At 59.3% G+C, this 24,205-nt stretch overlaps 1 protein-coding gene across 2 annotated transcripts in view; it reads right to left on the bottom strand.

The window, feature by feature from the left end:
- Window positions 1–24,205, bottom strand: part of MYO1G (myosin IG) — a 90,656-nt gene that overhangs the window by 5,081 nt on the left and 61,370 nt on the right. Inside the window, exon 21 of one of the 2 annotated variants that reach the window (XM_038391891.2) lies at window positions 22,362–22,516. In XM_038391891.2, coding sequence (XP_038247819.1) covers window positions 22,362–22,516 — 155 coding nt within the window. Of the gene's footprint in view, window positions 1–22,361; window positions 22,517–22,541; window positions 23,183–24,205 lie in introns of those variants that run through there. The other variant, XM_043509790.1, reaches the window with a different exon arrangement.

Below are 24,205 nucleotides of genomic sequence, written 5' to 3'. Positions count from 1 at the left end.
GGATGCCGTGACAATCTGTGCCTGTACTTATGTTCCAATAATTACTGCAAAAATAAAGCTGTTTACAGCCTTTCACAGCTCTATTGTCAGGCCTCTACAATGGGTAGAGCCGCCACAGTGCTATGCAGCCACTCTGTAATGAAGGACAAACCCAGCTTGGCATGAGGAGCTCCACTGGGAACTCCACCCTTCCCTTCCTTGGAAAGAATCAGAACCCCCTGACCTCTCACATGCTGCTGCTCATGTAATGGTAAATTTCTCGGGGATGTTTTGAGAAAAACACATCTGAACAGGAGACTGGAGAGAGAGAGAGAGAGAGAGAGAGAGAGTGTGTATGTGTGTGGGAGAGAGATCATAGCTCCACAGAGCCTGGCCTCCAGGGCTGGCTGGTTTTTTTGGCCTTGCTGCAAAGAAATGCCTTTTAGTGTGTTTGCTGGGGCTAGCATGATGAATACATCTCCTACCCAGCTATCCTACGTCCCCACCCCTCATCAGAGCAGGGGTATGAGAGGAGGCACGTGAGCCTGGCCCCCTCCACCCCGGCACAAGGAAGACCTGGTCAATTGAGCATGTTACTGTCCCAGCACCATACAGCTCCCAGCGGACTCCAGCAGAGGGAAGCAGGCAAGGGAGCACGGAGAGGAGGCAGTGGACTGCCAAGAATGGGGAAGGGAGGGCACAGTGCAGTACAGGCTACCAAGGGAGGCACAGGGGGTTGGGGAAGGGCAGGCACAGATGGGTGGGGGGTACATCTCCATTGCAAAGAAAAACCCGCGGCACCGGGTCTCAGAGCACAGCCCCATTGACTCAGGCTCTCGGGGCTAACACTAGCTATATAGGTTTCAGAGTAGCAGCCGTGTTAGTCTGTATTCGCAAAAAGAAAAGGAGTACTTGTGGCACCTTAGAGACTAACACATTTATTAGAGCATAAGCTTTCGTGAGCTACATGTAATGCATCCGATGAAGTGAGCTGTAGCTCACGAAAGCTTATGCTCTAATAAATTTGTTAGTCTCTAAGGTGCCACGGGTACTCCTTTTCTTTTTACTAGCTATATAGACGGCTGGAGCCTGGCCTCTGAGAACCGGGGCCCCCACGGGGTTTCAGAGCCCTGGCTCTAGCCTGAGCTCCCTCCTGCAGCCCTTCCACTCCAAGCCCAGCTAGGCCCCTGGCTTGCCTTCAAGAACCTGAGGTGACCCACACGAAGCCGAGTCTGTAGGAAGGGCGCCCGTGGAGTCCAGCTCTCCCCCAAAAGACACGGGGCCTGAGAGTGTCTTTGCTGAGCTGGTGGAGCACCACTGACGGCCAGGGCTCCCCACCTGAGTTCACGCGGATGGAGGCCCAGCAGCCCTAGCGCACAAGCCCCCCTGTGAGTGAGGGCGTCCGTGTCCGGCTGCCAGAGAGCTCCGCACACACAGGCTAACTGACAGGACAAACTAGCCCCTGCCGCAAACCCTCCAGCACCCTCACGTAACCGTGTTTCGCAACCCCAATCGCATCCAGGCAGCTGCTTTGCCTCCCTCTCGTCTGGGGAGCAGCTGCAGGGAGCTCTGGCCAGACTCGGGGCAGGACTGCAAGCCTTGAGGGGCTGTCTGCGCCGCCCTGGCAAGGCGGGAGGGCAGCTCATGGTGGCAGGCCCCGGCTAGCTCGTGCAGGGAGCGGAGCCGTGCGTCCTTCGGCGCGGGCTGCACCGGCCTGCCTGGAGCACTGGGCAGTGACTCCATGCTCGTTACTCGCGCGAGCTAGCTCTGGTGTGTCTACACAAGCTGCAATCACGCCCCGGGACTGCAGTCTAGCCGTGCCCTTCCAAACCGTGTGACGCACTCAGGGCCAGATAAACCACCTGGAAGGATATCTTAGGCCTTGTGTATGTGGGACAGCCAAGGCAACATAAGCTAAACCCGAAAGGCTCCAGTTACTCTGCCTGGCCCCAGGAGCACCCCAAGCAGCCTGACACCCCCGGCGGCACCCTGCCCCATGCAGACAACGGGCCCTCACTCTCCACATGGGCCCGAGAAGGGACCGTTCTGACCATCTAGTGAGGGGCTGGTGGGGAGAGGGGCGGTTGGGCTCGGCGCTTTGAGTCACACATCCGTCTCTGAGCACGTTCCCTGGGGCCAGGCTTCGCCTCCCCCCCCACCCCGCCGCGCAAGCCAGCCTGACAGCTGTTGCTTTTGTGAGTCCACGTGCTGCCACCTGGAGAACAACCCTGGACCCCGGCATGACCTGCAGGTCGCGGGTGTCCTTTCAGAGTGGGGAACCGAGCCCTGGCACCAACAGCTGTGCCAAGGCCCCTCTGGCTGGCTGGGATCAGACGAGGGGCTAGGAACTGTGGGGGAAGGGCTCCTGCCCCACGCCTTTGATCCCGAGAGCCAGAGCGCTGGGGCACTGTCCCTGGGGCAATGGCTCATGACGGCATCAGCTCAGTGGGGGCAGGAAAGGGCTAATCGACACTGGCCCCTGCGGGATGCTCCCCGGCCTTCCCCTAGGGCAGTGCCAGCCCCCCCATCGCAGGCATCGCCTGGATATCAGGCCCCCCCCAAATCTCCCTCGGTTCTTAGCTCCGCATTCCTCCCCGCCCCGTCTTGGGAGTGCCATGGCTTCCTGCCCCCTCTCTCTGGCCTGGCAGCCCCTCCAGGGAGCAGGGCAGGAAGCCATGAGCTGGTGCCATGGAGGCCATCGCCCTGGGCGGCTCACATGGCTACTCGCTGGCACAGGGGGAGCTGGCCGGGAAACAAAGGGGCTGTTTCTTCTGCGCTGTGGGGAGAGGGCAGCTGGTCGGGTGGCTGCTGAGGCAGCCCTATTTATAACCCAGCCAGCAGAGCGAGGGGAGGCAGCTCGCAGCAGTCTCCCCGGGGCGAGCTGCGGCTTCAGGGATCAGGCTGCACCCAGGGGCACGCTCAGCTGGGGATCTGGCTCCTGGGCCATAGGGGGAGGAGGAGGAACATGGAGGCACATCAGCCATGAACCCAGACCGCGCAGCGAGGGGAGCGAGACAAGAATCCACGGAGAACAGCCTGGGCCAGGCCCCCCCGGCCGCCCACACATCTAGAGCTGGATGCATCAGCCTCCAGCCGCGCACAGGCACATCCAGCCCCAGGCTCTCCCCCGTGGCCACGGCAGGGCACCAGCTACATGCAGGCCCGCAGGCTGCCAGACACCCTGCGTCCATGCCCGTCGTCCTGCCGCAGCCTCATCTCAGTTCTGGCCTCGGAACTCTGCCCCCTCACCGAGCCCGGGGCACCCCCTTGCTGTCCCTCCGTCGCCCCCTCAGCACTGCGGTGGAGGCAGCGCCCACCCCAGCCCGGTGTCTGTCTCAGACCTGCTGCCAGGCACCCACCGTCCCCCTCCAGCAGCTGTTCAAAGACACCCCCTGCCCCCAACAAGCCATTGCCTGCTGCTTAGACAGACTGAGTGGAGAAAAGGCTATGTTAAAAACTTGAGTGGGGCAGGGAGGGGGCTGGGCCTGAAAGGGCAGATCCCAGTGTTAGTGCATGGGGGTGGATCCCGCTGCACTCAGAGGGGCTGGCAGTGGGCAGATCCCGGTGCTGGTGCCCCAGGGGTTGGATACCGCTGCTCTCAGAGGGGCTGGGAGTGGGCAGATCCTGATGCTGGCACCCCAGGGAGTGGATCCCGCTATGCCTGAAGGGGCAGGAGGGCTCAGGACAGCGTCCTGAGCTGCAGACTCACACAGCTGTGCGCTGGAGAGAGTGAGATCAGTGTGGCATCTTAACGTCAGTGGCAAAGATCCCCTCGGCTTGTCCCGGAGGGCTCAGCCCCACCCCAGCTCCTCCCCACGCAGGCTGCTCTGGGGCGGCCCCACCTAGGCCACGCGCGGAGACTTCCAGCACACAGACACCCAGCAAACGGGGGATCCCGAGGAGGCCTGGGGGCAGGGAGGAGATGCTAGGAGCAGCACGTACGCCCTGGCTGGCCCAAGGGGAGAGGACACAACAGAGCGTTGAACCCCAGCAGCAGCCGGCCGCGGGGGCCTGACCAGTCCCAGGGAAGCCCCAGCTCACAGATCAGGAAACTGAGGCTCCCTGCCCAAGGGAGGGCACAAGGGGGCCCCGTCGGAGCCAGGCTTGGGTCTTAGGGCTCCCACCCAGGAGGGCATCGGCCCGCTCCTGACAGGGCGTCGGCCCGCTCCTGGCTCTTTCCTACCACAAACCGCTTCTGGGGGGCAGGGAGCTTAGACCCCAGCCCTGGGGTTCCCTGCGTTCCACCACCCAGCCCAAAACTGAAACCAAAACCCCCCCAGCAGGCTCCCTCCTGCAGCCTTTGTCCAGCTTCCCAGGCAGAGGTGTTACTTCCCCTCCCCCTCTTGGCTCAGGTTAAAAGAAAAGGAGGACTTGTGGCACCTTAGAGACTCACAAATTTATTTGAGCATAAGCTTTCGTGAGCTTACAGCTGCATCCGATGAAGTGAGCTGTAGCTCATGAAAGCTTATGCTCAAATAAATTTGTTAGTCTCTAAGGTGCCACAAGTCCTCCTTTTCTTTTTGCGAATACAGACTAACATGGCTGCTACTCTGAAACCTGGCTCAGGTTACAGGCTCTTAGGTCTCCCATCCCCAGTGAAACTCCCCTGCCGCATTCCCAGATCAACACTCCTCCCTCCCTGCTGCGCCACATCTCTCCCCGCTTCGAGACTGAACTGAGCGGGGGTCACTCTGACCAGTGACCTGGGGAAGGTCAGGGACCCCTCTCCGGGACAACGCATCCGCTATGACGTTGGCACTTCCCTTTACATGGACCACGTCCATGTCATAATCCTGCAGGAGCAGGCTCCACCTCAGGAGTTTGGTGTTGAATCCTTTCATCTGGTGTAGCCAGGTCAGGGGAGATTGGTCGGTGTACGCAGTGAAGTGTTGCCCGAAGAGATATGGCTCTAGTTTCTTGAGGGCCCACACCATGGCCAGGCACTCCTTCTTGCGTAGCTCTTCTCCCGGGGTAGCAACTTCTTGCTCAGGTACATGATGGGGTGTCTCTCCCTTTTCATCCTCCTGCATTAACACCGCCCCCAGTCCCGTGTCTGAGGTGTTGGTGAACACGATAAAGTGCTTGTCAAAGTCTGGGTTTGCCAGAACTGGGTCACTGACCAGAGCCTCCTTCAGCGCCCGGAAAGCCTCCTGGCACTGCTCGGTCCAGACCACCTTGTCTGGCTTCCCCTTCTTGCATAGCTCAGTGATGGGGGTGGCTATGGCGCTAAAGCAGGGCACAAACCTTCGGTAGTATCCTGCCAACCCAATAAAGGCTTGGACCTGTTTTTTGGTGTGGGGAGCGGGCCAGTCTCTGATCACCTCCACCTTAGCAGGTTCCGGCTTTAGGCTGCCACTCCCCACCCGACGGCCCAGGTAAGATACTTCAGCCATCCCCACCTTGCACTGCTCAGCTTTTATGGTCCAGCCTCCTGGAGTCAGTCCAGCACTTGTCTAACCTGGGACACGTGGTCCTCCCAGGTCTGGCTAAAGACACAGATGTCACCAATATACGCCACGGCAAAACTCTCCATCCCCCTCAGTAGCTGATCCACCAGGCGCTGGAAGGTGGCCGGTGCTCCCTTGAGGCCGAAAGGCACCGTCAGGAACTCACAGAGCCCCAGAGGAGTGATAAAGGCCGATGTCAGCCGGGCATCTGCATCCAGCGGCACTTGCCAGTATCCCTTTGTAAGATCCATGGTGGTAAGGTATCGAGCTCCTCCCAATTTGTCTAGGAGCTCATCAGGCCTGGGCATGGGGTAGGCATCAGTGAGCTGTAGCTCACGAAAGCTTATGCTCTAATAAATTTGTTAGTCTCTAAGGTGCCACAAGTACTGCTTTTCTTTTTGCGAATACAGACTAACACGGCTGCTACTCTGAAACCAGTGATGGCATTGAGCTTCTGACAGTCCACACAGAACCGGATTGACCCACCCTTTTTGGGGACCAGCACCACTGGCGAGGCTCAAGGGCTGGCAGATGGCTGGATCACCCCCAAAGCCAGCATGTCCCGGACCTCTCTTTCCAGGTCCTGAGCAGTTTTCCCTGTGACTCGAAAGAGGGAGCATCTTATTGGCGGGTGCGATCCTGTCTGCACCCAGTTGACAGTCAGATTACTGAGTCCAGGCTGGTTGGAAAACAGCTGTTGGTACGGATGCAGTATCCCTCTGATCTCAGCTTGCTGGGCAGGGGTTAGCCGATCCGACAGGGGAATTGTTTCCGGGGGGAGCCAGCTGTGGTCCCAGGGAATAGATCTACTAAAGGGTCATCTCCCTGCTCCTCCCAATGTCCACACACGGCCAACACTACATTCCCCCTGGCATAATAAGGCTTCATCATATTCACATGGTACACCCGGTGGTGGTGGGCCCAGTTCGATAGCTCCACCACATAGTTTACCTCATTTAGCTGCTTGACGACCTTGAAAGGGCCTTCCCAGGTGGCCTGTAGTTTGTTCTTTCTCACGGGGATGAGAACCATCACCTGATCCCCAGTGACGTAGGTGTGGGCCCATGCCGTGCGGTCATACCAGACCTTCTGCTTCTTCTGGGCTCTGGCCAGATTCTCCCTGGCCAGGCCCATGAGCTCAGCAAGTCTCTCTCGGGACATACTCCACCACTGACTTTCCATCGAGAGTGGCCTTCCCCTCCCATTCGTCTCTCATCTGGTCCAGGGGGCCCCTTATCCTCCTTCCATATAACAGTTCGAAAGGCGAAAATCCGGTAGACTCCTGGGGTACCTCCCTGTACGCGAACAGCAGGTGAGGTAAGTACTTGTCCCAATCCTGCGGGTGCTGGTTCATAAAGGTTTTCAGCATCATCTTTAGCGTCCCATTGAACCTCTCCACCAGCCCATTGGACTGGGGGTGATAAGCTGAGACCCAGTTGTGCTGGACCCCACATTTCTCCCACAAGCACTGGAGCAGGGCCGACATGAAGTTGGATTCTTGGTCTGTCAAGACTTCCTTGGGGAACCCCACTCGGATGAAAATGGTCAGGAGCGCATCTGCCACGGTGTCTGCTTCAATGGAAGCTAAGGACACTGCCTCGGGGTAGCGGGTGGCAAAATCTACCACCACCAGAATGTATTTCTTCCCCGACTGGGTCGTCTTGCTGAGAGGTCCCACTATGTCCATGGCCACCTTCTGGAAAGGTTCCTCTATGATGGGCAAAGGTCTCAAAGCTGCTTTCCACTTGTCCCGGGCCTTCCCCACCCTCTGACAGGGGTCACAGGATCGGCAATACTGCCGGACAGTGGTAAAGACCCCAGGCCCGTAAAAGTTCTGTAGCAGCCTCTGCCGGGTGCACCGGATTCCCTGGTGCCCTGAGAGGGGAATGTCATGGGCCAGGTACAGTAGCTTGCGGCGATACTTCTGGGGGACCACCAGCTGCCTCCTGATCCCACAGGACTCCACTTCCCCTGGGGGAGCCCATTCTCGGTACAGGAACCCCTCCTCCCACAGGAACCTCTCCTGGCAACCTCTCCTCATGGTCTGTACCACACTGAGGTCGGCCAGGTCCCTGAGCTTCCGCAAGGAAGGATCTTTCTGCAACTCGGTCTGGAACTCAGCGGCTGGGGAAGGGATGGAGCCTGGTTCCCTCTCATTGGCCGGGTCTGAGGCCACAGCCTCTCTGAGCCATGCCCCTTGGCGCTCCCTCCCCACCAGGGTAGGGTCCTGCACCTCCGGTGTGGTACCCTCCCCGAGGTCGGGGTGCAGTGCCCCTCGCCGGCTCTGGCTACGGGTCACAACCAGGGTGTTCTGGGGATTGCTTGGCCAGTCCTCTAGGTCCCCCCCCATCAAAACCTCAGTGGGCAAATGGTGGTGCACACATCCTTGGTCCCCTCCTTGGCCCCCCATTTCAGGTGTACCCTTGCCATGGGCACCTTGAATGGGGTGCTGCCCACTCCCGTCAGGGTCAGGTAGGTGTTGGGCACCACTCGATCTGGGGCCACCACCTCGGGCCGGGCCAGTGTCACCTCCACGCCCGTATCCCAGTATTCATTGACCTTCCTCCCATCCACCTCCAGGGAAACAAGGCACTCTCTCCGGAGGGACAGCCCCGCGCCCACCCTGTAAACCGAGAATCCTGAGTCCAGAGCATCCAGCCCTTTGGAGGAGCTGGCCTGGGGTACTCTTCCCAGCTGAGCAGGTGGTAAGCTGGCAGCCCCCCTTGCCTGGGCCATCTGCCCCTCGTCCAGCTGGGTCCCTCCCCAGTTAACCCTGGGTAGGTTGTGTCTGCTCAGTCTGTCCCTGACCTGGGGCACTGGGTCCGTATGTGGCCTCTCTGGCCACAGTGATAGCAGCTCGGTCACATTGGTCTCCTCGAGCGGGTCGGATGATTCTGATGCCATGCGTTCCCCTTGGGAGGGGGTTCTCCATATTTCCCCCCTCGGAGGTCCCATGGTGACTCTCTCTCTGCATCGTGGGGGGCCTGTTCTTTTGGGTCTCCTCCCTGCTACCACCTGACCAACTGTTCACAAACTCGTTGGCCAGCTGCCCTGCATGCTGTGGGTTCTCTAGCTTTTTGTCCACCAACCATAGCCTCAGGTCGGAAGGGCACTGTTCATACAATTGCTCCAGTACAATTACGTCAAGCAGGTCCTCTTTAGCTTGGGCCCCAGCTGTCCACTTGCGGGCATATCCCTGCATTCGGTTGAGCAGTTGTAGGTATGTGACCTCAGGCGTTTTACGCTGACTCCAGAACCTTTTCTGGTACATCTTGGGGGTCAGCCCAAACTCACGGAGCAGGGCCTTTTTGAACAGTTCGTAGTCCCCTGCCTCCGCCCCTTTCATTCGGCTGTACACCTCCACGGCTTTGGGGTCCAGTAAGGGGACGAGAAACTGGAGCCTGTCTGCAGGGTCAATGTAGTGTATCTTGCAGGCATTCTCAAAGGCCATCAGGAAGCTATCTATGTCCTCCCCCTCCTTACGCTGGGCCAGGAAGCACTTATTAAAGCTCCTTGCAGATTTGGGTCCCCCCTCACTCACCGCAGCCGGGGCCCCACTGCTCCTCAGCCTGGCCAACTCCAGCTCATGATGACGTTGCCTCTCCTTCTCCTCCCGCTCATGCGGACGTTGCTTTTCATGATCCTCCAGCTCCATCATTTTCATCTCCCTCTCCCATTCCAGCTGCCTCCGCTCCATGGATGGGGAGCTCCGCCAGGAGGATCCCCTGCTGGCTGCTGGGGTCACGGGGTGTCCTCGGTATTCGCTGGGCTTCCCTTAACCCCTCCCCTAGGCATAGGTAGGAAGGGTCTTGGGATGTCCTCGGCAGCAGTAACCCCTCCCAGCCCAGTCAGGCCCCAGGGTCCACGCTGCATCCACCGGGCGACTTCCCTCAGGGACAGGGATCAGGTCATCCAAGCGATCCTTCTCCTTCAGCTGGGCAATCAGCTGTTCCTTGGTGGACCTCCCAATGCGCAGCCCCCTCTGCCTGCACAGCTCCACCAGGTCGCTCTTAAGGCATTTAGCATACATCTCCCTGCTGGCCACTCGCAGGCCTGGGCAGCTTTCCACGGTTTCCAGGAAGAACCCCTAGGGTGCCAGTCCTTCTTGAGGTCACCACCTCTTTGCCAGGGTCGAGCTGCAGACTCCTCCACCCCTGGGACTGCTCGCTGCAATCCCCCGGGGGACCCTGCTACTGCAAAAGTCCTTCTCTCTGGTCACACACTCCCAGGGGTTAACCGCCCCCTGAAACCGTCTCTCTCTGAATCTTCAGCACGCCTGGTCCCCACCAATCCCCCTTCATTTTACTGCTCCCCGGTCACTTACTGCAGGAAGCGCCGTTCACGGGGTGCAGTAGATCCCAACGCTACCACCAGTTGTCACGGAGTGAGGGGGAGTCCGGGGCCTGCACCCCTCTTCCTGGGATTCACTGTGACTCTCAGCCAGCCAGTAAAACAGAAGGTTTATTGGACAATAGGAACACAGTCTAAAAGAGAGCTTGGGGGTACAACCAGGACCCCTCAGTCAAGTCCTTCTGGGGGGCAGGGAGCTTAGACCCCAGCCCTGGGGTTCCCTGCGTTCCACCACCCAGCCCAAAACTGAAATCAAAACTGCCCCCAGCAGGCTCCCTCCTGCAGCCTTTGTCCAGCTTCCCAGGCAGAGGTGTTACCTCCCCCTCCCCCCTCCCCCTCCTGGCTCAGGTTACAGGCTCTCAGGTCTCCTATCCCCAGTGAAAAGAAAAGGAGTACTTGTGGCACCTTAGAGACTAACAAATTTATTAGAGCATAAGCTTTCGTGAGCTACAGCTCACTTCATCGGATGCATTACGTGTAGCTCACAAAAGCTTATGCTCTAATAAATTTGTTAGTCTCTAAGGTGCCACAAGTACTCCTTTTCTTTTTGCGAATACAGACTAACACGGCTGCTACTCTATCCCCAGTGAAACTCCCCCGCCACATTCCCAGGTCAACACTCCCCACTCCCTGCTGCGTCACAGCCCCCTCGGCCCAGTCTCTCACAGAGGCCCAGCTTTGGCCTGCAGATTCACTCCGTGGGGAGGTAACTGGTGATCCAGGGATCAGAGCGAATGCCCAGGTGTGGGGGGTGGCCCACGGAGGCTGCAGACAGCAGCAGTGGGCGGCTGAGGCCAGGGTCTGTGAAGCCGCAGAGCTGTCTCCAGCCAGCAGACACTAAGGAACCGGGCTGCACCCGGAGCCAGCAGACACCGACCTTTTCTCCTCTCCATCTCCTGCGCCTCTGCAAGGGACTGAGCAATAACAGAGGCAAGGGCAGCCCGCCAGTGTGGTTGGCTGTTGGCTCCCAGCCTTCACTGTTCCCACCTCCCCCAGCCCAGGGCTGGCGCCTCCTCCTCCCTCGGGCTGCCCCGCTGGCTGGCTCGGGGTGACTCCTGGAGCTTGGCTGCTCTGGAGGTGCTTGTCCAGGGGAAGGGGACTGGCAGGGGGGTTTGCAGCAGCTGAGAGGTGAAGCAGGCTGGGATTTTTGTCCTCCCCCAGCCTGCCTACCAGGAACCCTTCCTGAGCTCTGAGACCCCCTCCCCCACCTGAAAGCCCCCCCCCGTGGATCCCTCCCCGAGCATGACCCTCTCCCCAGCCACCTGTTCTATCTCTCCAGGTCCTCATCACCATGGTAACCAAGCCCCTCACACAATCCCTCCAGAAGGTAGTGCATTCAGATCCCCATCTTACAGAGGGGAAACTGAGGCACGGGCTAGGTTAAGTGACTTTGTTGTATGGAGTGTGCGGCTAAGCCAGGAGCTGAACCCTGGTCTCCCCACTCTTCCACGCATTAGTCCTAGTGCCCACCTCTCTGAGCCTGACCTGTCTGCCAGCACAACCCTCACCCCCTTGCTCTGGGGGCTGCTGTTCCTGTCAGCAGAGTCCCAAGGCTTGTCTGGGGGGGTGCGAGCAGTGGTGCCCTCTACTAGCTTGCTGGCCAAGGGATGACCGAGGAGGGGTTTGCCCCCTCTTGTGCCCCTAGGCATCTGTGACTGCGATAGCAGCCGGGCTGCTCAAGTGTCTGTGTGTGCGAGAGACGGGGGAAGGCGTTTGTTGCCCCCTAGAGGCCATCCCACAAAGGGGAAAACAGCCTTACCACTCGCAGCAGCTGAGGGAGATTCTCTCCTCTAGCTCCTGTGGCAGAAATCTGTGCCGTCGGAGCAGACGGCCACATGTCCTCTCCCAGGGGCTGTGTGTGTGTGTGTGCTGCCGAGTGGACAGGTGCGGGGGCTGTTTCTGTATGGACTGTGCTCACGGATTCCTTACCAACACTTGGCACCCGAGGCATGGTTGCCCTCTGCCTCCAATCCCCACAGGGCCGGCATCAGACCCTGGGGAAGTGCACTGGCACAGAGGGTGTTCTGGGCAGGGTAGGGGTGGGCCTGATCAGGGCTGCCCCGCCAATTCCCCCTGCCACAAGCCCTACAGTGGCTAGGGCAGCATGTACACTGGGGGGTCACATCAGCCCCTGAATAGGGGAGATGCAGGCTGGCTGCCCCCTCTCTGTGCTAGCCCTAGTGCTGGGGCAGTGTGATTTCCCCCTTGCTCTCTGGAAATGCTGGAGGGTCATGCTCACAGCCCAGCCAGGAATAAATCATCACTCTGGCTCAGTCTGCGTCAGCAGCACTTGCACTGCAGTAAAATATTAATAAAAGCCAGACAGATCTGGGGCAAAGCTGCCCTGTGGAAGTGATTATCTGCGACAAGGGAGCCTCGCGCCCCTGCCCGCTCTGCCCAGGGGGCTGGGATTCGCCCTTCACCCTGGCACAGACGTGCCCATACCTGACCAATGCCTGTCCTTGATCCGTGCCCAGGAGTTCAGCGTACAGACGTCAGCAGCCCTGAGGATGCCGAGCATCAGCCAGCCAGCACTGCACAGACGCATGGCCCCTGTTGCCATGTCCGAACCCCACTCGCCAGAGCCGAGAGATGTAGGGCAATTGCCACAGAGGCTGGACAGGGCTGGGCCTGGGGCCGAGGACATGGTCTGGATAAGGGCATGGGGACCTGGCCCCAGGCAAAGAAGAGAAACTGGGCTCCACTGGTGGGACAGGCCCCAGGTGCTGACCTCCCACTGAGGAAGTGGGCCCTGGGCACCAGCTCTGAGCTCCAATGCCCACCGAGGTATCAATATCTAGCAGAGAGATTAGCATCAGAGCTGAGATCCTGAACCCCACCCATGGCACCAATCCACACGCACAGGGGAACGAGCCCAGTGGCAGGCCAGGCATCTGGCCTGCAGGCACCACCCCTCAGCAATGGGGGGGCCCATGATGGACTAGTCACGTTACAGCTCCAAGGCCTATGGGAAGGAATCACTGGGGTGGGGGCATTCTCCCCATAGGATCACAGCATACTGCCTTAGGGTTCTCATGCAACAGCGCCACATGGTGGCATAGCTGCAAAATGCCCCTGGCAGACTCCTATGCATTGTATGGTCTCCCATCGCCTTTCTTTCCTTGACACGAGGAAGCCAGCCAGAGTCAGACATAGCCCCTTTGTAGGGGTCAGAACCATCTCTCCCCGAGCTTTGCCCCCACGCCTGGCTGTTCCCGGCAGGACCCCACACTCTCTACCGCAGACCCCTCTAGGCCATGCCCACCTCTCTCGCACCTGCAAGAGTTCGGGAGCTGTGCCTTCTACAATGAGCCCACAGAAGTTACTCGGCGGCTATAAGCAGGGTCTCAGTCCAGCTAACAGGGTGGCTCACTGGATCCCCCCGGGGGTCACTGATCCTGTTACCACAGCGCTTTGTACTGTCCAGATGCTCTCCTGTGTACCCACCATTGTCCTACGGAACTCTCTGCCACAAGACACCTTCCAGGCCAAGAATGTAGCAGCACCCATACAAGGGCTGGCCGTTTATATGGGTAATAAGAGCATTCACACGTCAATGAGACTGATCACAAGGCATATTAACCCTCCTGCTTCAGGGCAAGCCAAGCACTAACTGGCTGGGGTTAGGCAGAAACTCTCTCAGAGGTATGAAGTTCTGGCACCGCCAGAGGCAGGACGAGGTGATAGAAATCTCCACCACTGGAGGTGCTGCATCTCCTGCCAGTAGGGCTAGTGACACTCCGACAAGTGTGGAAATCAAAAGTGGCCACCCAGCAGCGACCAGGAACAGGGCCAGGAACAGGAACAGACTGCGTCATTATCGCTGCACTTGGCAGTGATGCCCGTGCCGCTGTCACCCTGCAACCGCTCAGCCAGGAGCCCCGGCGCTGCAGGCGGCACTCCTAGAGCGCCACCACGATGGACAGAAGCCTGGCCGAGTGGCAGGGCTCGCAACGGGCACAGACCGGAGCCTGTCTGGGACATGTCTGCACCAGACAGCGAAACGCCCCTGGTACGTCCACCCAGACCATCTCCTGAGGACAATGCAGGACCGTCAGAGCCTGGCCTGATTCAGCATGAATGTGGCTCCCGACGGTTCCCCGGATCTACCCCCACTGGATCAAGCCACTTCCCCTCCTTCCTTAGGAATGAGCATCATCTCCTCCTGCTGCACCGCCAGCCTGGTGAACTCTGGATTACACCTGCCATGGGTTTGGCCCATCCAGCTTGGTCCCTTGAGCGGGTTTGTTGCATTTCTCTGAATCCCTTCCAGCCTCTTGGTGCAGCGCTGGCTGGAGCTGGATGCAAGTGGGCCAAGGAGCCAGGTCCCCAGAGCCACACCTTGGTCACTCACAGCCTCAGGGAAGGCTCCCTGCCACCCCCAGCCCTGGGGGCCTCCTGTTCCCAGAGCTCCATGCTGATATCATCACAGGTCAGAGCCAGGTCTGATCCTGCTGCCCTTGAAAGCTCCCAGTGATTCCGTGGGAGCTGGAGCAGGCCCCAGAACCAACACTGGGGCCCATGGCAGAGGAGTGGTGCAGCGGCAGTAGGCGCAATGCCCGGCTCTGCCAAGTTGCCACAGAAACACGGTCCCTGCAACAGCCAGCCTGTGCCTCACACCTTATCTGCCTGCTCCCGCCTTCCAGCTGGCAGCATCACGGCAGAAGACAGGCTCGGCGCTTCTCAGGGCTCTTCCCAGCCAGTGCTGATGGCGGGGCTGCTCCTGGCACCAGCCCCCACCTCTGCAGCCAGTAACGGCTGAACCCCTGGAGGGGTGCATGCCATGACCAGGTGGGAGGGGAGAACAGGCTTCCTGGGTGAGCCCTTGGCCTTGCTGCCAGGTTGCCAGCAAAGCAACTTCCCTCTGCGATGCCAACCTGGGCTGGGACCTGCCTGACTCCGCCCTGAGCCTCTGGCTCGCCCCACGCGGGCAGTCTGGCTGTGCCCATTACTATGCCTCTGAAGCCTCTTTACTCCTGCGTCTCCAGTGGCGTTTCCCTGCACCCCATGAGTGACAGTGCCAAGCTGGGAGAGAGACTCCTGTGCCAGGCTGAAAACTGGGCCAAGCTGGCAGTGCCGCCCGAGGCGTTCTCCCCTCTCCTCTCTCACCTTGACACCTTCCCGCTCTCCCTGCTATTTTCTTCCCCAGCCCATTAGTTAGTCTCAGCTGTTAATGAGCTTTCCTGCAGTTACCTAGCAACCATCTCTGGGCTTGGAGCCATCTGCAAAGTGGGACACCAGCTAGTCTCCTTCTGCTGAGTGTGCAGGGTGCCAGCCTGGCCCACCCGGCTGGATCTCGCCGCAGCCACATTCTGCTCTGACAGGTTCCTCTTCCCTTCCCCGCGGGGTGCAAAGCCGCTGAGCCCTGATGCACCAAGCACCCAAAGTGCTTCTCAGCCGTTTCTATACCAGGCTCCAGCATTCACCTTGGTGGGAAACCTGAAACCTGTTCACGACCCCAGGTTGAGAATCCTGGGCTCAGGCCTCCCGGGAGACCCCAAGGCCAACACAGGGCTGGGGTGCAGTGCTGGGTGAGCAAGCGATCCCCATGGCCTATGGCCTCTGGGAAATACCTGCCTTGCTGTGGAACATCTCCGGCACGTGGGGGCTGCACCACGTAGAGCAGAGAGTGTGTGGCCAGGAGGTGATGGCTGGTAAGGGCCAGATACGGGGAGCCAGTGGACTGGGATACAGGGCCCTTGCTTCTGTTCCCTACTCTGCTATCAACATGATCTGGAGCTTTGGGCAAGCCACTTGGCTGCTCCTGCCTCAGTTTCCCCATCTGCTCAAAGGGGAGCCTGAGACCTGCCCTCACAGAGGTGCACTGGGGCTTAGCTGGGAGGCCATACAGTGCTCTGCAATCTTCGGATGGGAGGAGCTGCATTTCTCAAATTGTGGGTTGGGACTCCGAAGTGGGTCATGACCCCATTTGAATGGGGTCGCTAGGCCCAGCATTAGACTTGCGGGCACCCAGGGCTGAAGGTGAAGCCCCAACTCCACCCCTATCCAAGGTGGCGGGGCTCGGGCTGCGGCCCCCTCTCCCCTCACTGGGGGCAGCGGGGCTCGGGCTCTGCCCACGACCACCAGGGTCATGCAATAACTTTGTTGTCAGAAGGGGGTTGCGGTGCAGTGAAGTTTGAGACCCCCTGAGCTAGAGGAACACGCCGCGTGTTCTCCAGCCAGCCAGGACAGCAGCGAGCATGCTCTGCCACCTGAGGGCCGGACGGTGGCTTGTGACACCGGCAGCGCCAGGGAAAGCGTGCCGGGGTTTGCAGGTGGGTTAGTGAGCTCATCAGAGCAAGGTTCTCATCATTTCAGGCAGCAGCTACACGGACTCCCAACCACCAGGCCAAAATCATCTCAGCAAGGACTCTAGCGCCCGACTGCCACCCCCCGCACCTCCCCACATGCAGAGTTTATGGATCCTGCCATGCTGGGCACTGCTCCCTGGGGGACCCTGCCTTGGCTTTACAGCTGGGTTGCTGGAGTCTGTAATGGCGACCTGGCCTGGGACCAGCCCGAGTCGGCACTGCTGTGGGGTGCGGATCAGGGGAGCCCGGCCTGGGGCAGACACCTACAGCGGGCTAGCGCTAGTCACAGAGTGTGTGGGGAGATGCATGGAGACGGAGACGGGTGAGAGCACGCTGGAAGGGGCTGTTTCTCTGACCCATCTAGCTTTGCAGGGTTCCCCGCAGTGACAGAAGGCTGCAGTTCCTCACCCCAGCCGGGCGCCCTACCGTCACACTGGAGTTTGCTCCCCTCTGCAAACTTCTGGGGCGCTGGCACATCTGGTCCAGGCCCCCAGCAAACTGGCAAGCTCTAGTGCAGCTGCAGGGGACTGGCTGGCTTGGGCCCTGCAGTGCTCTGGGAGCCAGCAGGCCTGGAAGCCCAGTGTGGTGTTTATGGCTAAATGACTCGGCTCGGGGTTGGAATAAAACTGGCTGAGGATGCTCAGGGCTCAAGCATTTTCCAGCTATAAATCTGGTGGAGCTGGGAGGTACAAATTCCCTGTGCTCTGTCTCCCAGACATCCAGCGAGGAGAGCGGGTGATGGACCCTGCTGGGGCTGTTTTTCTGTGAGCACCCAGGGACCAGGGGGTTGGGTGAGGGGCAGTGGGGGAGGGAAACCAGTTACAAACAGAACATAATGGGAGTAGTAGCTTGTGTCTCCATAGCCCCTTTCATCCCAAGGCACTTTACAGATGGGTAAACGAGGCTGAAATACAGCCACCTCTGGGGTGGAGGATGACAAGCAAGCAACAGAGCATGCTGCACGACAGCTGGGAGCGGGCACTTTGAGCCAAAGGCGCTGGGGCAAACCCCAACTCAGCTGCAAAGGGCCAGGGCCTTCCTCCACCTGCATGGCAGAGGGCACGTGAGTTTGTCTTGTGGCTAGTCAATGGGGTGGCTAGTAGCACGGTGCTCATTCAGACAGCGAGTCAGTGGCAGGGCCAGGAAGAGATCCCAGGAGTCCTGACACTGTCTCCAACACTCAGAATAAAAGGGCCATGGGAGCTTTAACTTCCAGCCCGATAGCCATGCCCAGCTTGGAGGGACCTTGTTCTGCCATCGGACTTGAAGGCCTAAAGGAGTGTGGTGTAGTGGCTGGAGCATGGGGCTGGGATTTAGGAGACCTGTGGTCAAACCCTGGTTTAGCCGCTGGCCTGCTGGATGACCCTGGGCAAGTCACAGCCCCTCTGTGCCTCAATTTCCCACCTGCAAAATGGGTTTAATGACACTGCCCTCATTTGAGCAGCGCTTTCAGATCTGAGTAGGTCATTACTAATTATGCCCATCAGGGAGGGAGCCCTTGCGGAGGGAGCGAACTCCAGCGAGAGCTGCAGTGGGGATCCAAAGAGACGGGAGGCTGTGTGACACTTGGATACCGACGGCGAGGATTATTATGGGACACACTGCAATTCTGTGCGTGCCCGTGTCTCGGGGGGGGGGGGAGGGGTAGTGAATGGAGCAGCAGCTGTCGCTGGGTTAAGAAGACATGAGCGTGAGGCAGGATGTTGCATTGAGCAGGGAAGGCTGCTAGGTAGCTATTAAGACAGGACAAAAGAGAGCCAGGACTGAAATGCAAATGAGAGCCCCGGAGCAGCTGTGGGGACTCTTAAAGGGGCAGCCACCTTCTCGGGGCGGGGGAAGGGGAATACTGTGGCCTGGGGAAAGATCTGTCTCTACACCCCCCCCAGTCTATGGGGGGGCCTAGTGCAATGTCAGTCCAGATGGACAGTTATTTCCTAACACCCCCCCCCCACACACACACACAGCCAGGCAGGGGCTGTGGTAGAATGAGTGTTCCCTGCCCCGGGAGCTGAGATCATTAATGATACTTCACATTCAGCCAACACTGAGGCCTTGGCTGGGCTGGGACTGAAGCTGGTGGTGTAGCTGCTCTGGTGAAAACCCCTCGTGTCGACACGATGAGTGTGACTTGCACTAGTGCCGCTCTGGGGTTAGCTACACCAGTGTGCATGGTGCCTTCGCTAGGGGCTGGCACCAGTGGCTAAAATCCCTGAGATTGCTCAGACTGTGGAAGTGACTGGAGGGAAGAATAACCCTGGGACCCGTAACCCTAGAGTGTCCTGTAGGACACAGTCCTGCACGGGGCTCCTGGGCATGGCCTGGAGGGTCTAACAGGCCCCTCCTATAGTGATGCTATAAACAGCAATTAGCTACATTCCCATTTCACAGATGGAGAAACTGAAGCACCAAGCAATTAAAATAGCTGGTCCAAAGCTACAGAGGGGAATCGGTGTCAGAGCTGGGGACAGAAGCCAGACAACCCTGGCTCCCAGTCCTACACTCACCCCACACTGGCAGGGGGTGGTTTAGCCCCTGCAGTCTTCAGAGCATCCCGTTTTCTTGGGAGACAAGGCAAATATCCAGCCATTCTCCCCCCAAACTGGGATTAGGAGGAAGGATGCTTCGTTCAGGGGCAACCCACCTACTGCTAGCTAGGCGCAGCCATGGTAAGAATGTACACGGTGCCTTTCTTCTGGGGATCTCAAAGCTGTTCACAAAGAGGGAGGGAATGGAGGGCTGTAAATTAAGTGATTTGGCCAAGTCTATGGTCCCAACTCCAAGCTGGTGCCCTGTCATCCTTCCATCTGTCCATCCATTCTGTAAAGCCCCAGGCAGGAGGGGGATCAAGCAAGAGGGGAGTGAGAGAGGCACTTCAGACTGGAGAGGAGGAAAGCCGGGGAGGGAGACCTCAGCCTGGGGAATGGGCTCTCCAAAGGGGCAAAAGCACCTTCGACAGAGCGGGGCTGCAGGGAATGGTCCAGCCGTGGTCCCCACGTACATGGGCTAGCCGGGGCCAGTGCAACATTTCCATGCCCCGCTGCTGGTCCCTCTGGCCCACATCGACCTGCTGGCTCCAGTGGGGCACACCCGGGACGAGTCTGTGCCAAGGCAGCTACAATTCCCTGCTGCCACCCTTCAGCACCATGGCCAGCTCCTCAGCCACCAGCTGGTCCAAGAGCACAACGCTTCCCAGGAGGAACCCCCAGCTCTGCCCAGCCCTGCCTGTCCTTCCCCAAGGCCACAGATCCCTGCCCAGAGGCCAGCTCCTGCGTGAAGGCCCCACCAGTTCCAGCATGGAAACCAGGCCGGGGGTCCCCTGGATCTCCGTTAGCATGTTACCGGCTGAGCTCTTGACCCACCCAATGACAGCTTGGCTCACTGCGAGCTGCCAGTGAGCTGTGTGCGTGCGTGTGCGTGCGTGTACATGTGTGTACACATGTACGTGTGGGACCCAAGAGGCAGTGGAGTGAGGGAAACTTTTCCCTTCTCCCAGCCCTGCTGTGGGGGCAGACTCATGCCCGCTCTCCAATGTGTGGTGCCCTCCCCTGCCATGCCACGTCACTCTAGATGGGGCCAACTGGGCCTGAGGGAGGCCAAGCTGCAGTGGCACTCACACCAAGGGACCAGAAAAGCCACTGGTTCCAGAGGGCCTGGCTTGTGCCAGCCCGGCCCTCTGCACAGCTCCTGGGCCAGCAGCTCCAGGAAGGTCTGGGTTACAGGGCGTGTAAGGGGGGGTGCGATGGGCAAGAGCTAATTTCCGGCGGGGCAGGGCAGCCCAATCCTGGGAACACGTCTGTCCCAACCTGCACCAACCGAGCCGGGGAAGGAGAGGGAGCGGCTGGGTGCTCTGGGAATGGGGCAGGGGCGGGCTGGGGATCTGCGCTGCACAACCGCGTCAGTCTGCCTGCGTCCGTGCGAGTCCAACAGCATCCGTCATTCTGACCCATCTGTGTCTATCTCCCCGCAAAGGGCGGTCGCTGGCCCTTTAAGAAGGCTCCACCCCGGGAGGGGCGTTACCATCTGGGGGCCCATGTGTGGGGCAGTAATTCCCTACAATCCACTTTGTGACAGTGCTCCGGGGAGAGGGGGGACCAGCGCACAACCCCCTCTCCCCCCCTACCCCCAGCTCTTTTCTTCCCTGTGTCTGGGCAGACCTGTGCCAGCAGCTGCCAAAAGCAGATGGCGCTGGCTCGCCCCAGACCCCTCTCTCCTCCCTCGGTCAATCCTTCAGGGGCTCCGGTAGACAGACATCCATCTGGCACCTGCTGCTCCGCACAGACTGCTGGCGCAGAGCCAGCCCTGTGGGGGTCAGCAGTGCTCTGTCCACCAGGCTCGCCCTGCAGCGGGCACCTTGCTGCCCTCACCTGTGCATGCTGCACCCTCTCCTGCCTCTGCCCCACGGCCCGGCCCCCGCCCATGCTACAGACCTGGGCACAGAACGTTGCCCTGCCAGTACTGGGCAAAGGGTGAACCAGACCCAAAGCACCTGCCTGCCCCTGGGCTCCTCACTCAGCTCAGATGGGGGTGTGCCGCATAAAGGGGGCGAGCTCCCTCTCACGACCCCCCCCCCGCCAGGCATGTACACACCTACACACCCCTGCCCTCCCCCACTCACACATGGCTTCAGACAGGTCTGTTCTGTCCCCGCCCCGGTGCACACCCTCACCCAGATGTTCTGCAGCACGGCCACATGAACACACCCGCTTGTGGAGACCCCACTCGGGCCCTTGTGTTCCCTGGAAGCCAGGGAGGGGAGCAGCCCACAGCCTTGGCGACGGCTCGCTAGCACCTCTGGCTGTAACCTGCAGAGCCTGGGAGCTCTGGAGCTGGCTTCATGCCCCCGGATCCGGGCTCAGACCCCTCCCAGCCAGCTCCCGCACCTGCTGTGCATCACTGTGGCGGGGGGAGCAGCAGGGTCAGGAAGAACTCTTAATCCGGCCCAACCCCCCACCCCAGATGGGAGCCTGTGGGCAGGGAGCTGCCCCTGGCCTTGAGGCTTGCTGCCGTGACAGCTGGAGGCTGCAATGGGCCCGCGTGCCTTCACACAATGCCTGATTAGGAGATTAGGCTGCGAATGAGCTTTCCCGGCAGCACAGCTGGTTTCCCCTCGGCCTGCACGCTCCCCGCCTGCCCCCAGCCAGGAACCAGCGCCAGCAGCATCCTCAGCTCTCCACTGCCCAGGATCAATGCCCAGCATCCCTGCCAATGGAGCTACTCCAGATTGGCACTGAGGGACCGGCGCTCCTCTCCCTGCCAGTGCAGACACATTCCCTCTTGTACGGGTGGTAATGGGCCGTGGAGCCTTTCGATTCTCGGTTGTGGGGTTGAATCCATCCCAGGCGCCGCCGGTGTCTGAGAGTGGGTCGTAGACTACAAAGCTGGAAGGGACTGTTGGGATCCTCTCCTCTGACAGCCTCTATAATACAACCCAACCCACTGGGAGCAGGGTTTGAATGCGTTGAGGGGGAGCCCCGGTGGATTTCAAGCCCAACACCTTAACCGCTGAGCCACCATGGCTGGATAATTAGTAGGCGTGGCTCAGATCCACTAGCCACAGCTGGTCACCTCGAGCCGCCTAGTGACAGCGACCAGTTGATAGTTGTCTGGTGGCCTTTGTCTGGGGAGCCAGAGTCAGAACGGGCCAGTGGGGCCAGAGCTCCTGTCACCCAGCCCATCAAGAAAGATGCCACAGGAACAGCCCCCCGACCCACCACTGTCTTGTGCAGGCCCTTCGTGCTCGGGAAGAGGCTCAGACTGATCAGTTCCTTCTTCCAAGGGAAGCTGCCATCAACTGCAGGCTTCTTCAGGGCTGAGCCAAGTACTAACCCCTGCCCTAGCTGCGTTATCCTCTGCAAGGGCTACGCCCCAAAACTGGAGTCATGCCACTCCACTCAGCGCTGAAATGCTGCCACCTCTGGGGTGGACAACAGCAGCTGCTCAACTGCACACAGCAACAGCTACACCAGAGTTTAGGAGAGAAAATCTGGACTATAGCATTCAGATGATACCTCAAGGGAAATGTAATTATTTGTGGGGGACAGAGCCCTAAAACACCACAAGATCTGTAATGGTCGCAAACAGTCAAGGTCCCACTTTACAGCCGATCTGCAGGACAGCACCTCCCTCAGCGCCATGCCAAAGCCTTGGGTTCATCTCTGACTCCCAGGGAAGAACATCAGCACCACCGGGGTTTTCCCATCCACACCCAGACCCAGCTGTGTCCAGACCCCTTCCCCCGTCCCTTCTTGTGTCTTGCACCAATGCCATCACTCACGTTTTGAAGTGATCCACCAGCACCCCCACCAGCTCCCCAACTCGGTTGTCCTCTTCCGGCTGCATCTTATGGAAGCAGATGACCAGGTCGTCGTGGGTCTGGGTGTGAAACACCACCAGCTGGTCTTGGCAGCTGGTCACACTCACCCCCGTCACCTTTACAGCACAAACACGCTCCGGGTTAGTGACACGCCAGGCCCCCTCGCTGAGGCAGAGTGCAGGGTGCAATTCCCCACATGGCCACGGGGGCAAAAGGCAGGATGGTAGCAGTCTATTGCTATTGGTCTTTCATTTTCTAAGCCCACCCACACCAGCCGCCACATCAGCCAATGAGATGGCAAATTGGCTAGTGTTTGTTCAGCACGGAGATGATTCTGTATTCTGACTGGCTGACGGGAGGAGCTGTGGCAGGTGATGTCATCCCCACCAGATCACACATTCTCCTCCGCCATGTGCCAAGGGGTCCATCATGCCCAGAGACCAGGCATCTCCCCTCAGATCTGCCCCCTGTACGGCACCAGCTGCTTTCCCGGAGCGCCACGGAGAGGGGAATTTTCTCCAGGGCACAGGAGTTAAGGATAGAAAAGGCCCAGGCAATCTAATCTGTCTCCCTGCAAGTTCAAGACTATTCCCTGCCCTGGCACTGCCAGCTCTTGTGCCTTTATCATTAACTTTGCGGTACCTGGTGTTTCTATTAAATCCCCAGCTCCCGGAGTCATGTGATAATGCAGAAAAGAGGAGGGGCTGAGGTCCCTGCGACGGCAGGGAATTGATTTGGTGAGCGATGCCTAGATGATCCTGCCAAGCAACCCGTGCCCCAAGCTGCAGAGCAAGGCAGGTGTTGGAGGCCTGTCTCGTGTTTTTTGACCGTTTGGGGTGGTGATCCTGTTGCTGCTGCATCCTGTCCAGGTTTAATGCTGTAGTAGCATGGTGCCCTCTGCCCAACAGTGCTATTCATTGTAACACCACAGAGGGGGCTGCGGGAAGGAGCAGCATCTAATGGTTAGAGCAGAGGACGAGGCATTGGGAATCCTGGGTTTAGTTCCTGGCTCTGTGGGCAAGTCACTGCATCTCAGCTTGCTGCTCCGTTCAGTGCTCCTTAGAAGAGCGCCGGGGTGTTATGGGATCGCAGCCAGGCGGGACATGGACTCTGAAGAAAAGCACCTTCAGAGATGCTGTGCTGAATATCTTGGGAAGGGCATTTGGGATTCTGCCTCATTACCCAGGTCTTGGTTTTCCCCATGAAAGGACATTTTCCAGCTGCTTCTGGATCAACTTCCAGCAACGCTGCCCCCAACTACCCTGCTTGTCTGCACTGGGGTTCAGGAGTCTCTCAAGAAATCCCACTACTGCCCCCAGCCAGCACTGGAAGGGGGACAGAGCAGCTTAGCCTGGTCTTCTCCATCTCTGCTCTGCCCACTTGGCTTTGATCAGGGCTGCTGGCCGTGGTACCCAGCCTGCTGATGATCCACCAGAGGAGATGGGAGGGCTCAAGCCGCCCCAGGAGCTGTGTGCTGGTATAACAGACCCTCTGCTCTCCCAGCGTCATCCATGCCTTCCTTGGGGGCAGATCCCATGGGCACCCCCTGCTACTGCTGTCTTCTCCCTTGCTTGTCTGACATAAGGATCCCATTGTTCTTGTTTCCACATTCAACTGTCCACGCCTGTGACACTCTCTGGCCCCTGGCTGGCAGCCTTGGCAGAGAGCCCCAGGACTGAGTGGGTCATGGAGGCTCAGCTCCCCTCTTGGGCCCACAGGGGTCCCGGCAGGGCACAGCTGTGGGCTGTATCAGGGACCCTCGCCCTGCTGTCCCCGCTCTGCAGACAGGGGCCTTGCTGTCAGAG

Source organism: Dermochelys coriacea, chromosome 2 (assembly GCF_009764565.3).
Source record: "Dermochelys coriacea isolate rDerCor1 chromosome 2, rDerCor1.pri.v4, whole genome shotgun sequence".
Classification (NCBI taxonomy): Eukaryota; Metazoa; Chordata; order Testudines; family Dermochelyidae; genus Dermochelys; species Dermochelys coriacea.
The sequence above is the reverse complement of the archived record's forward strand: the minus strand, read 5'-3'. Positions and strand labels throughout refer to the sequence as shown.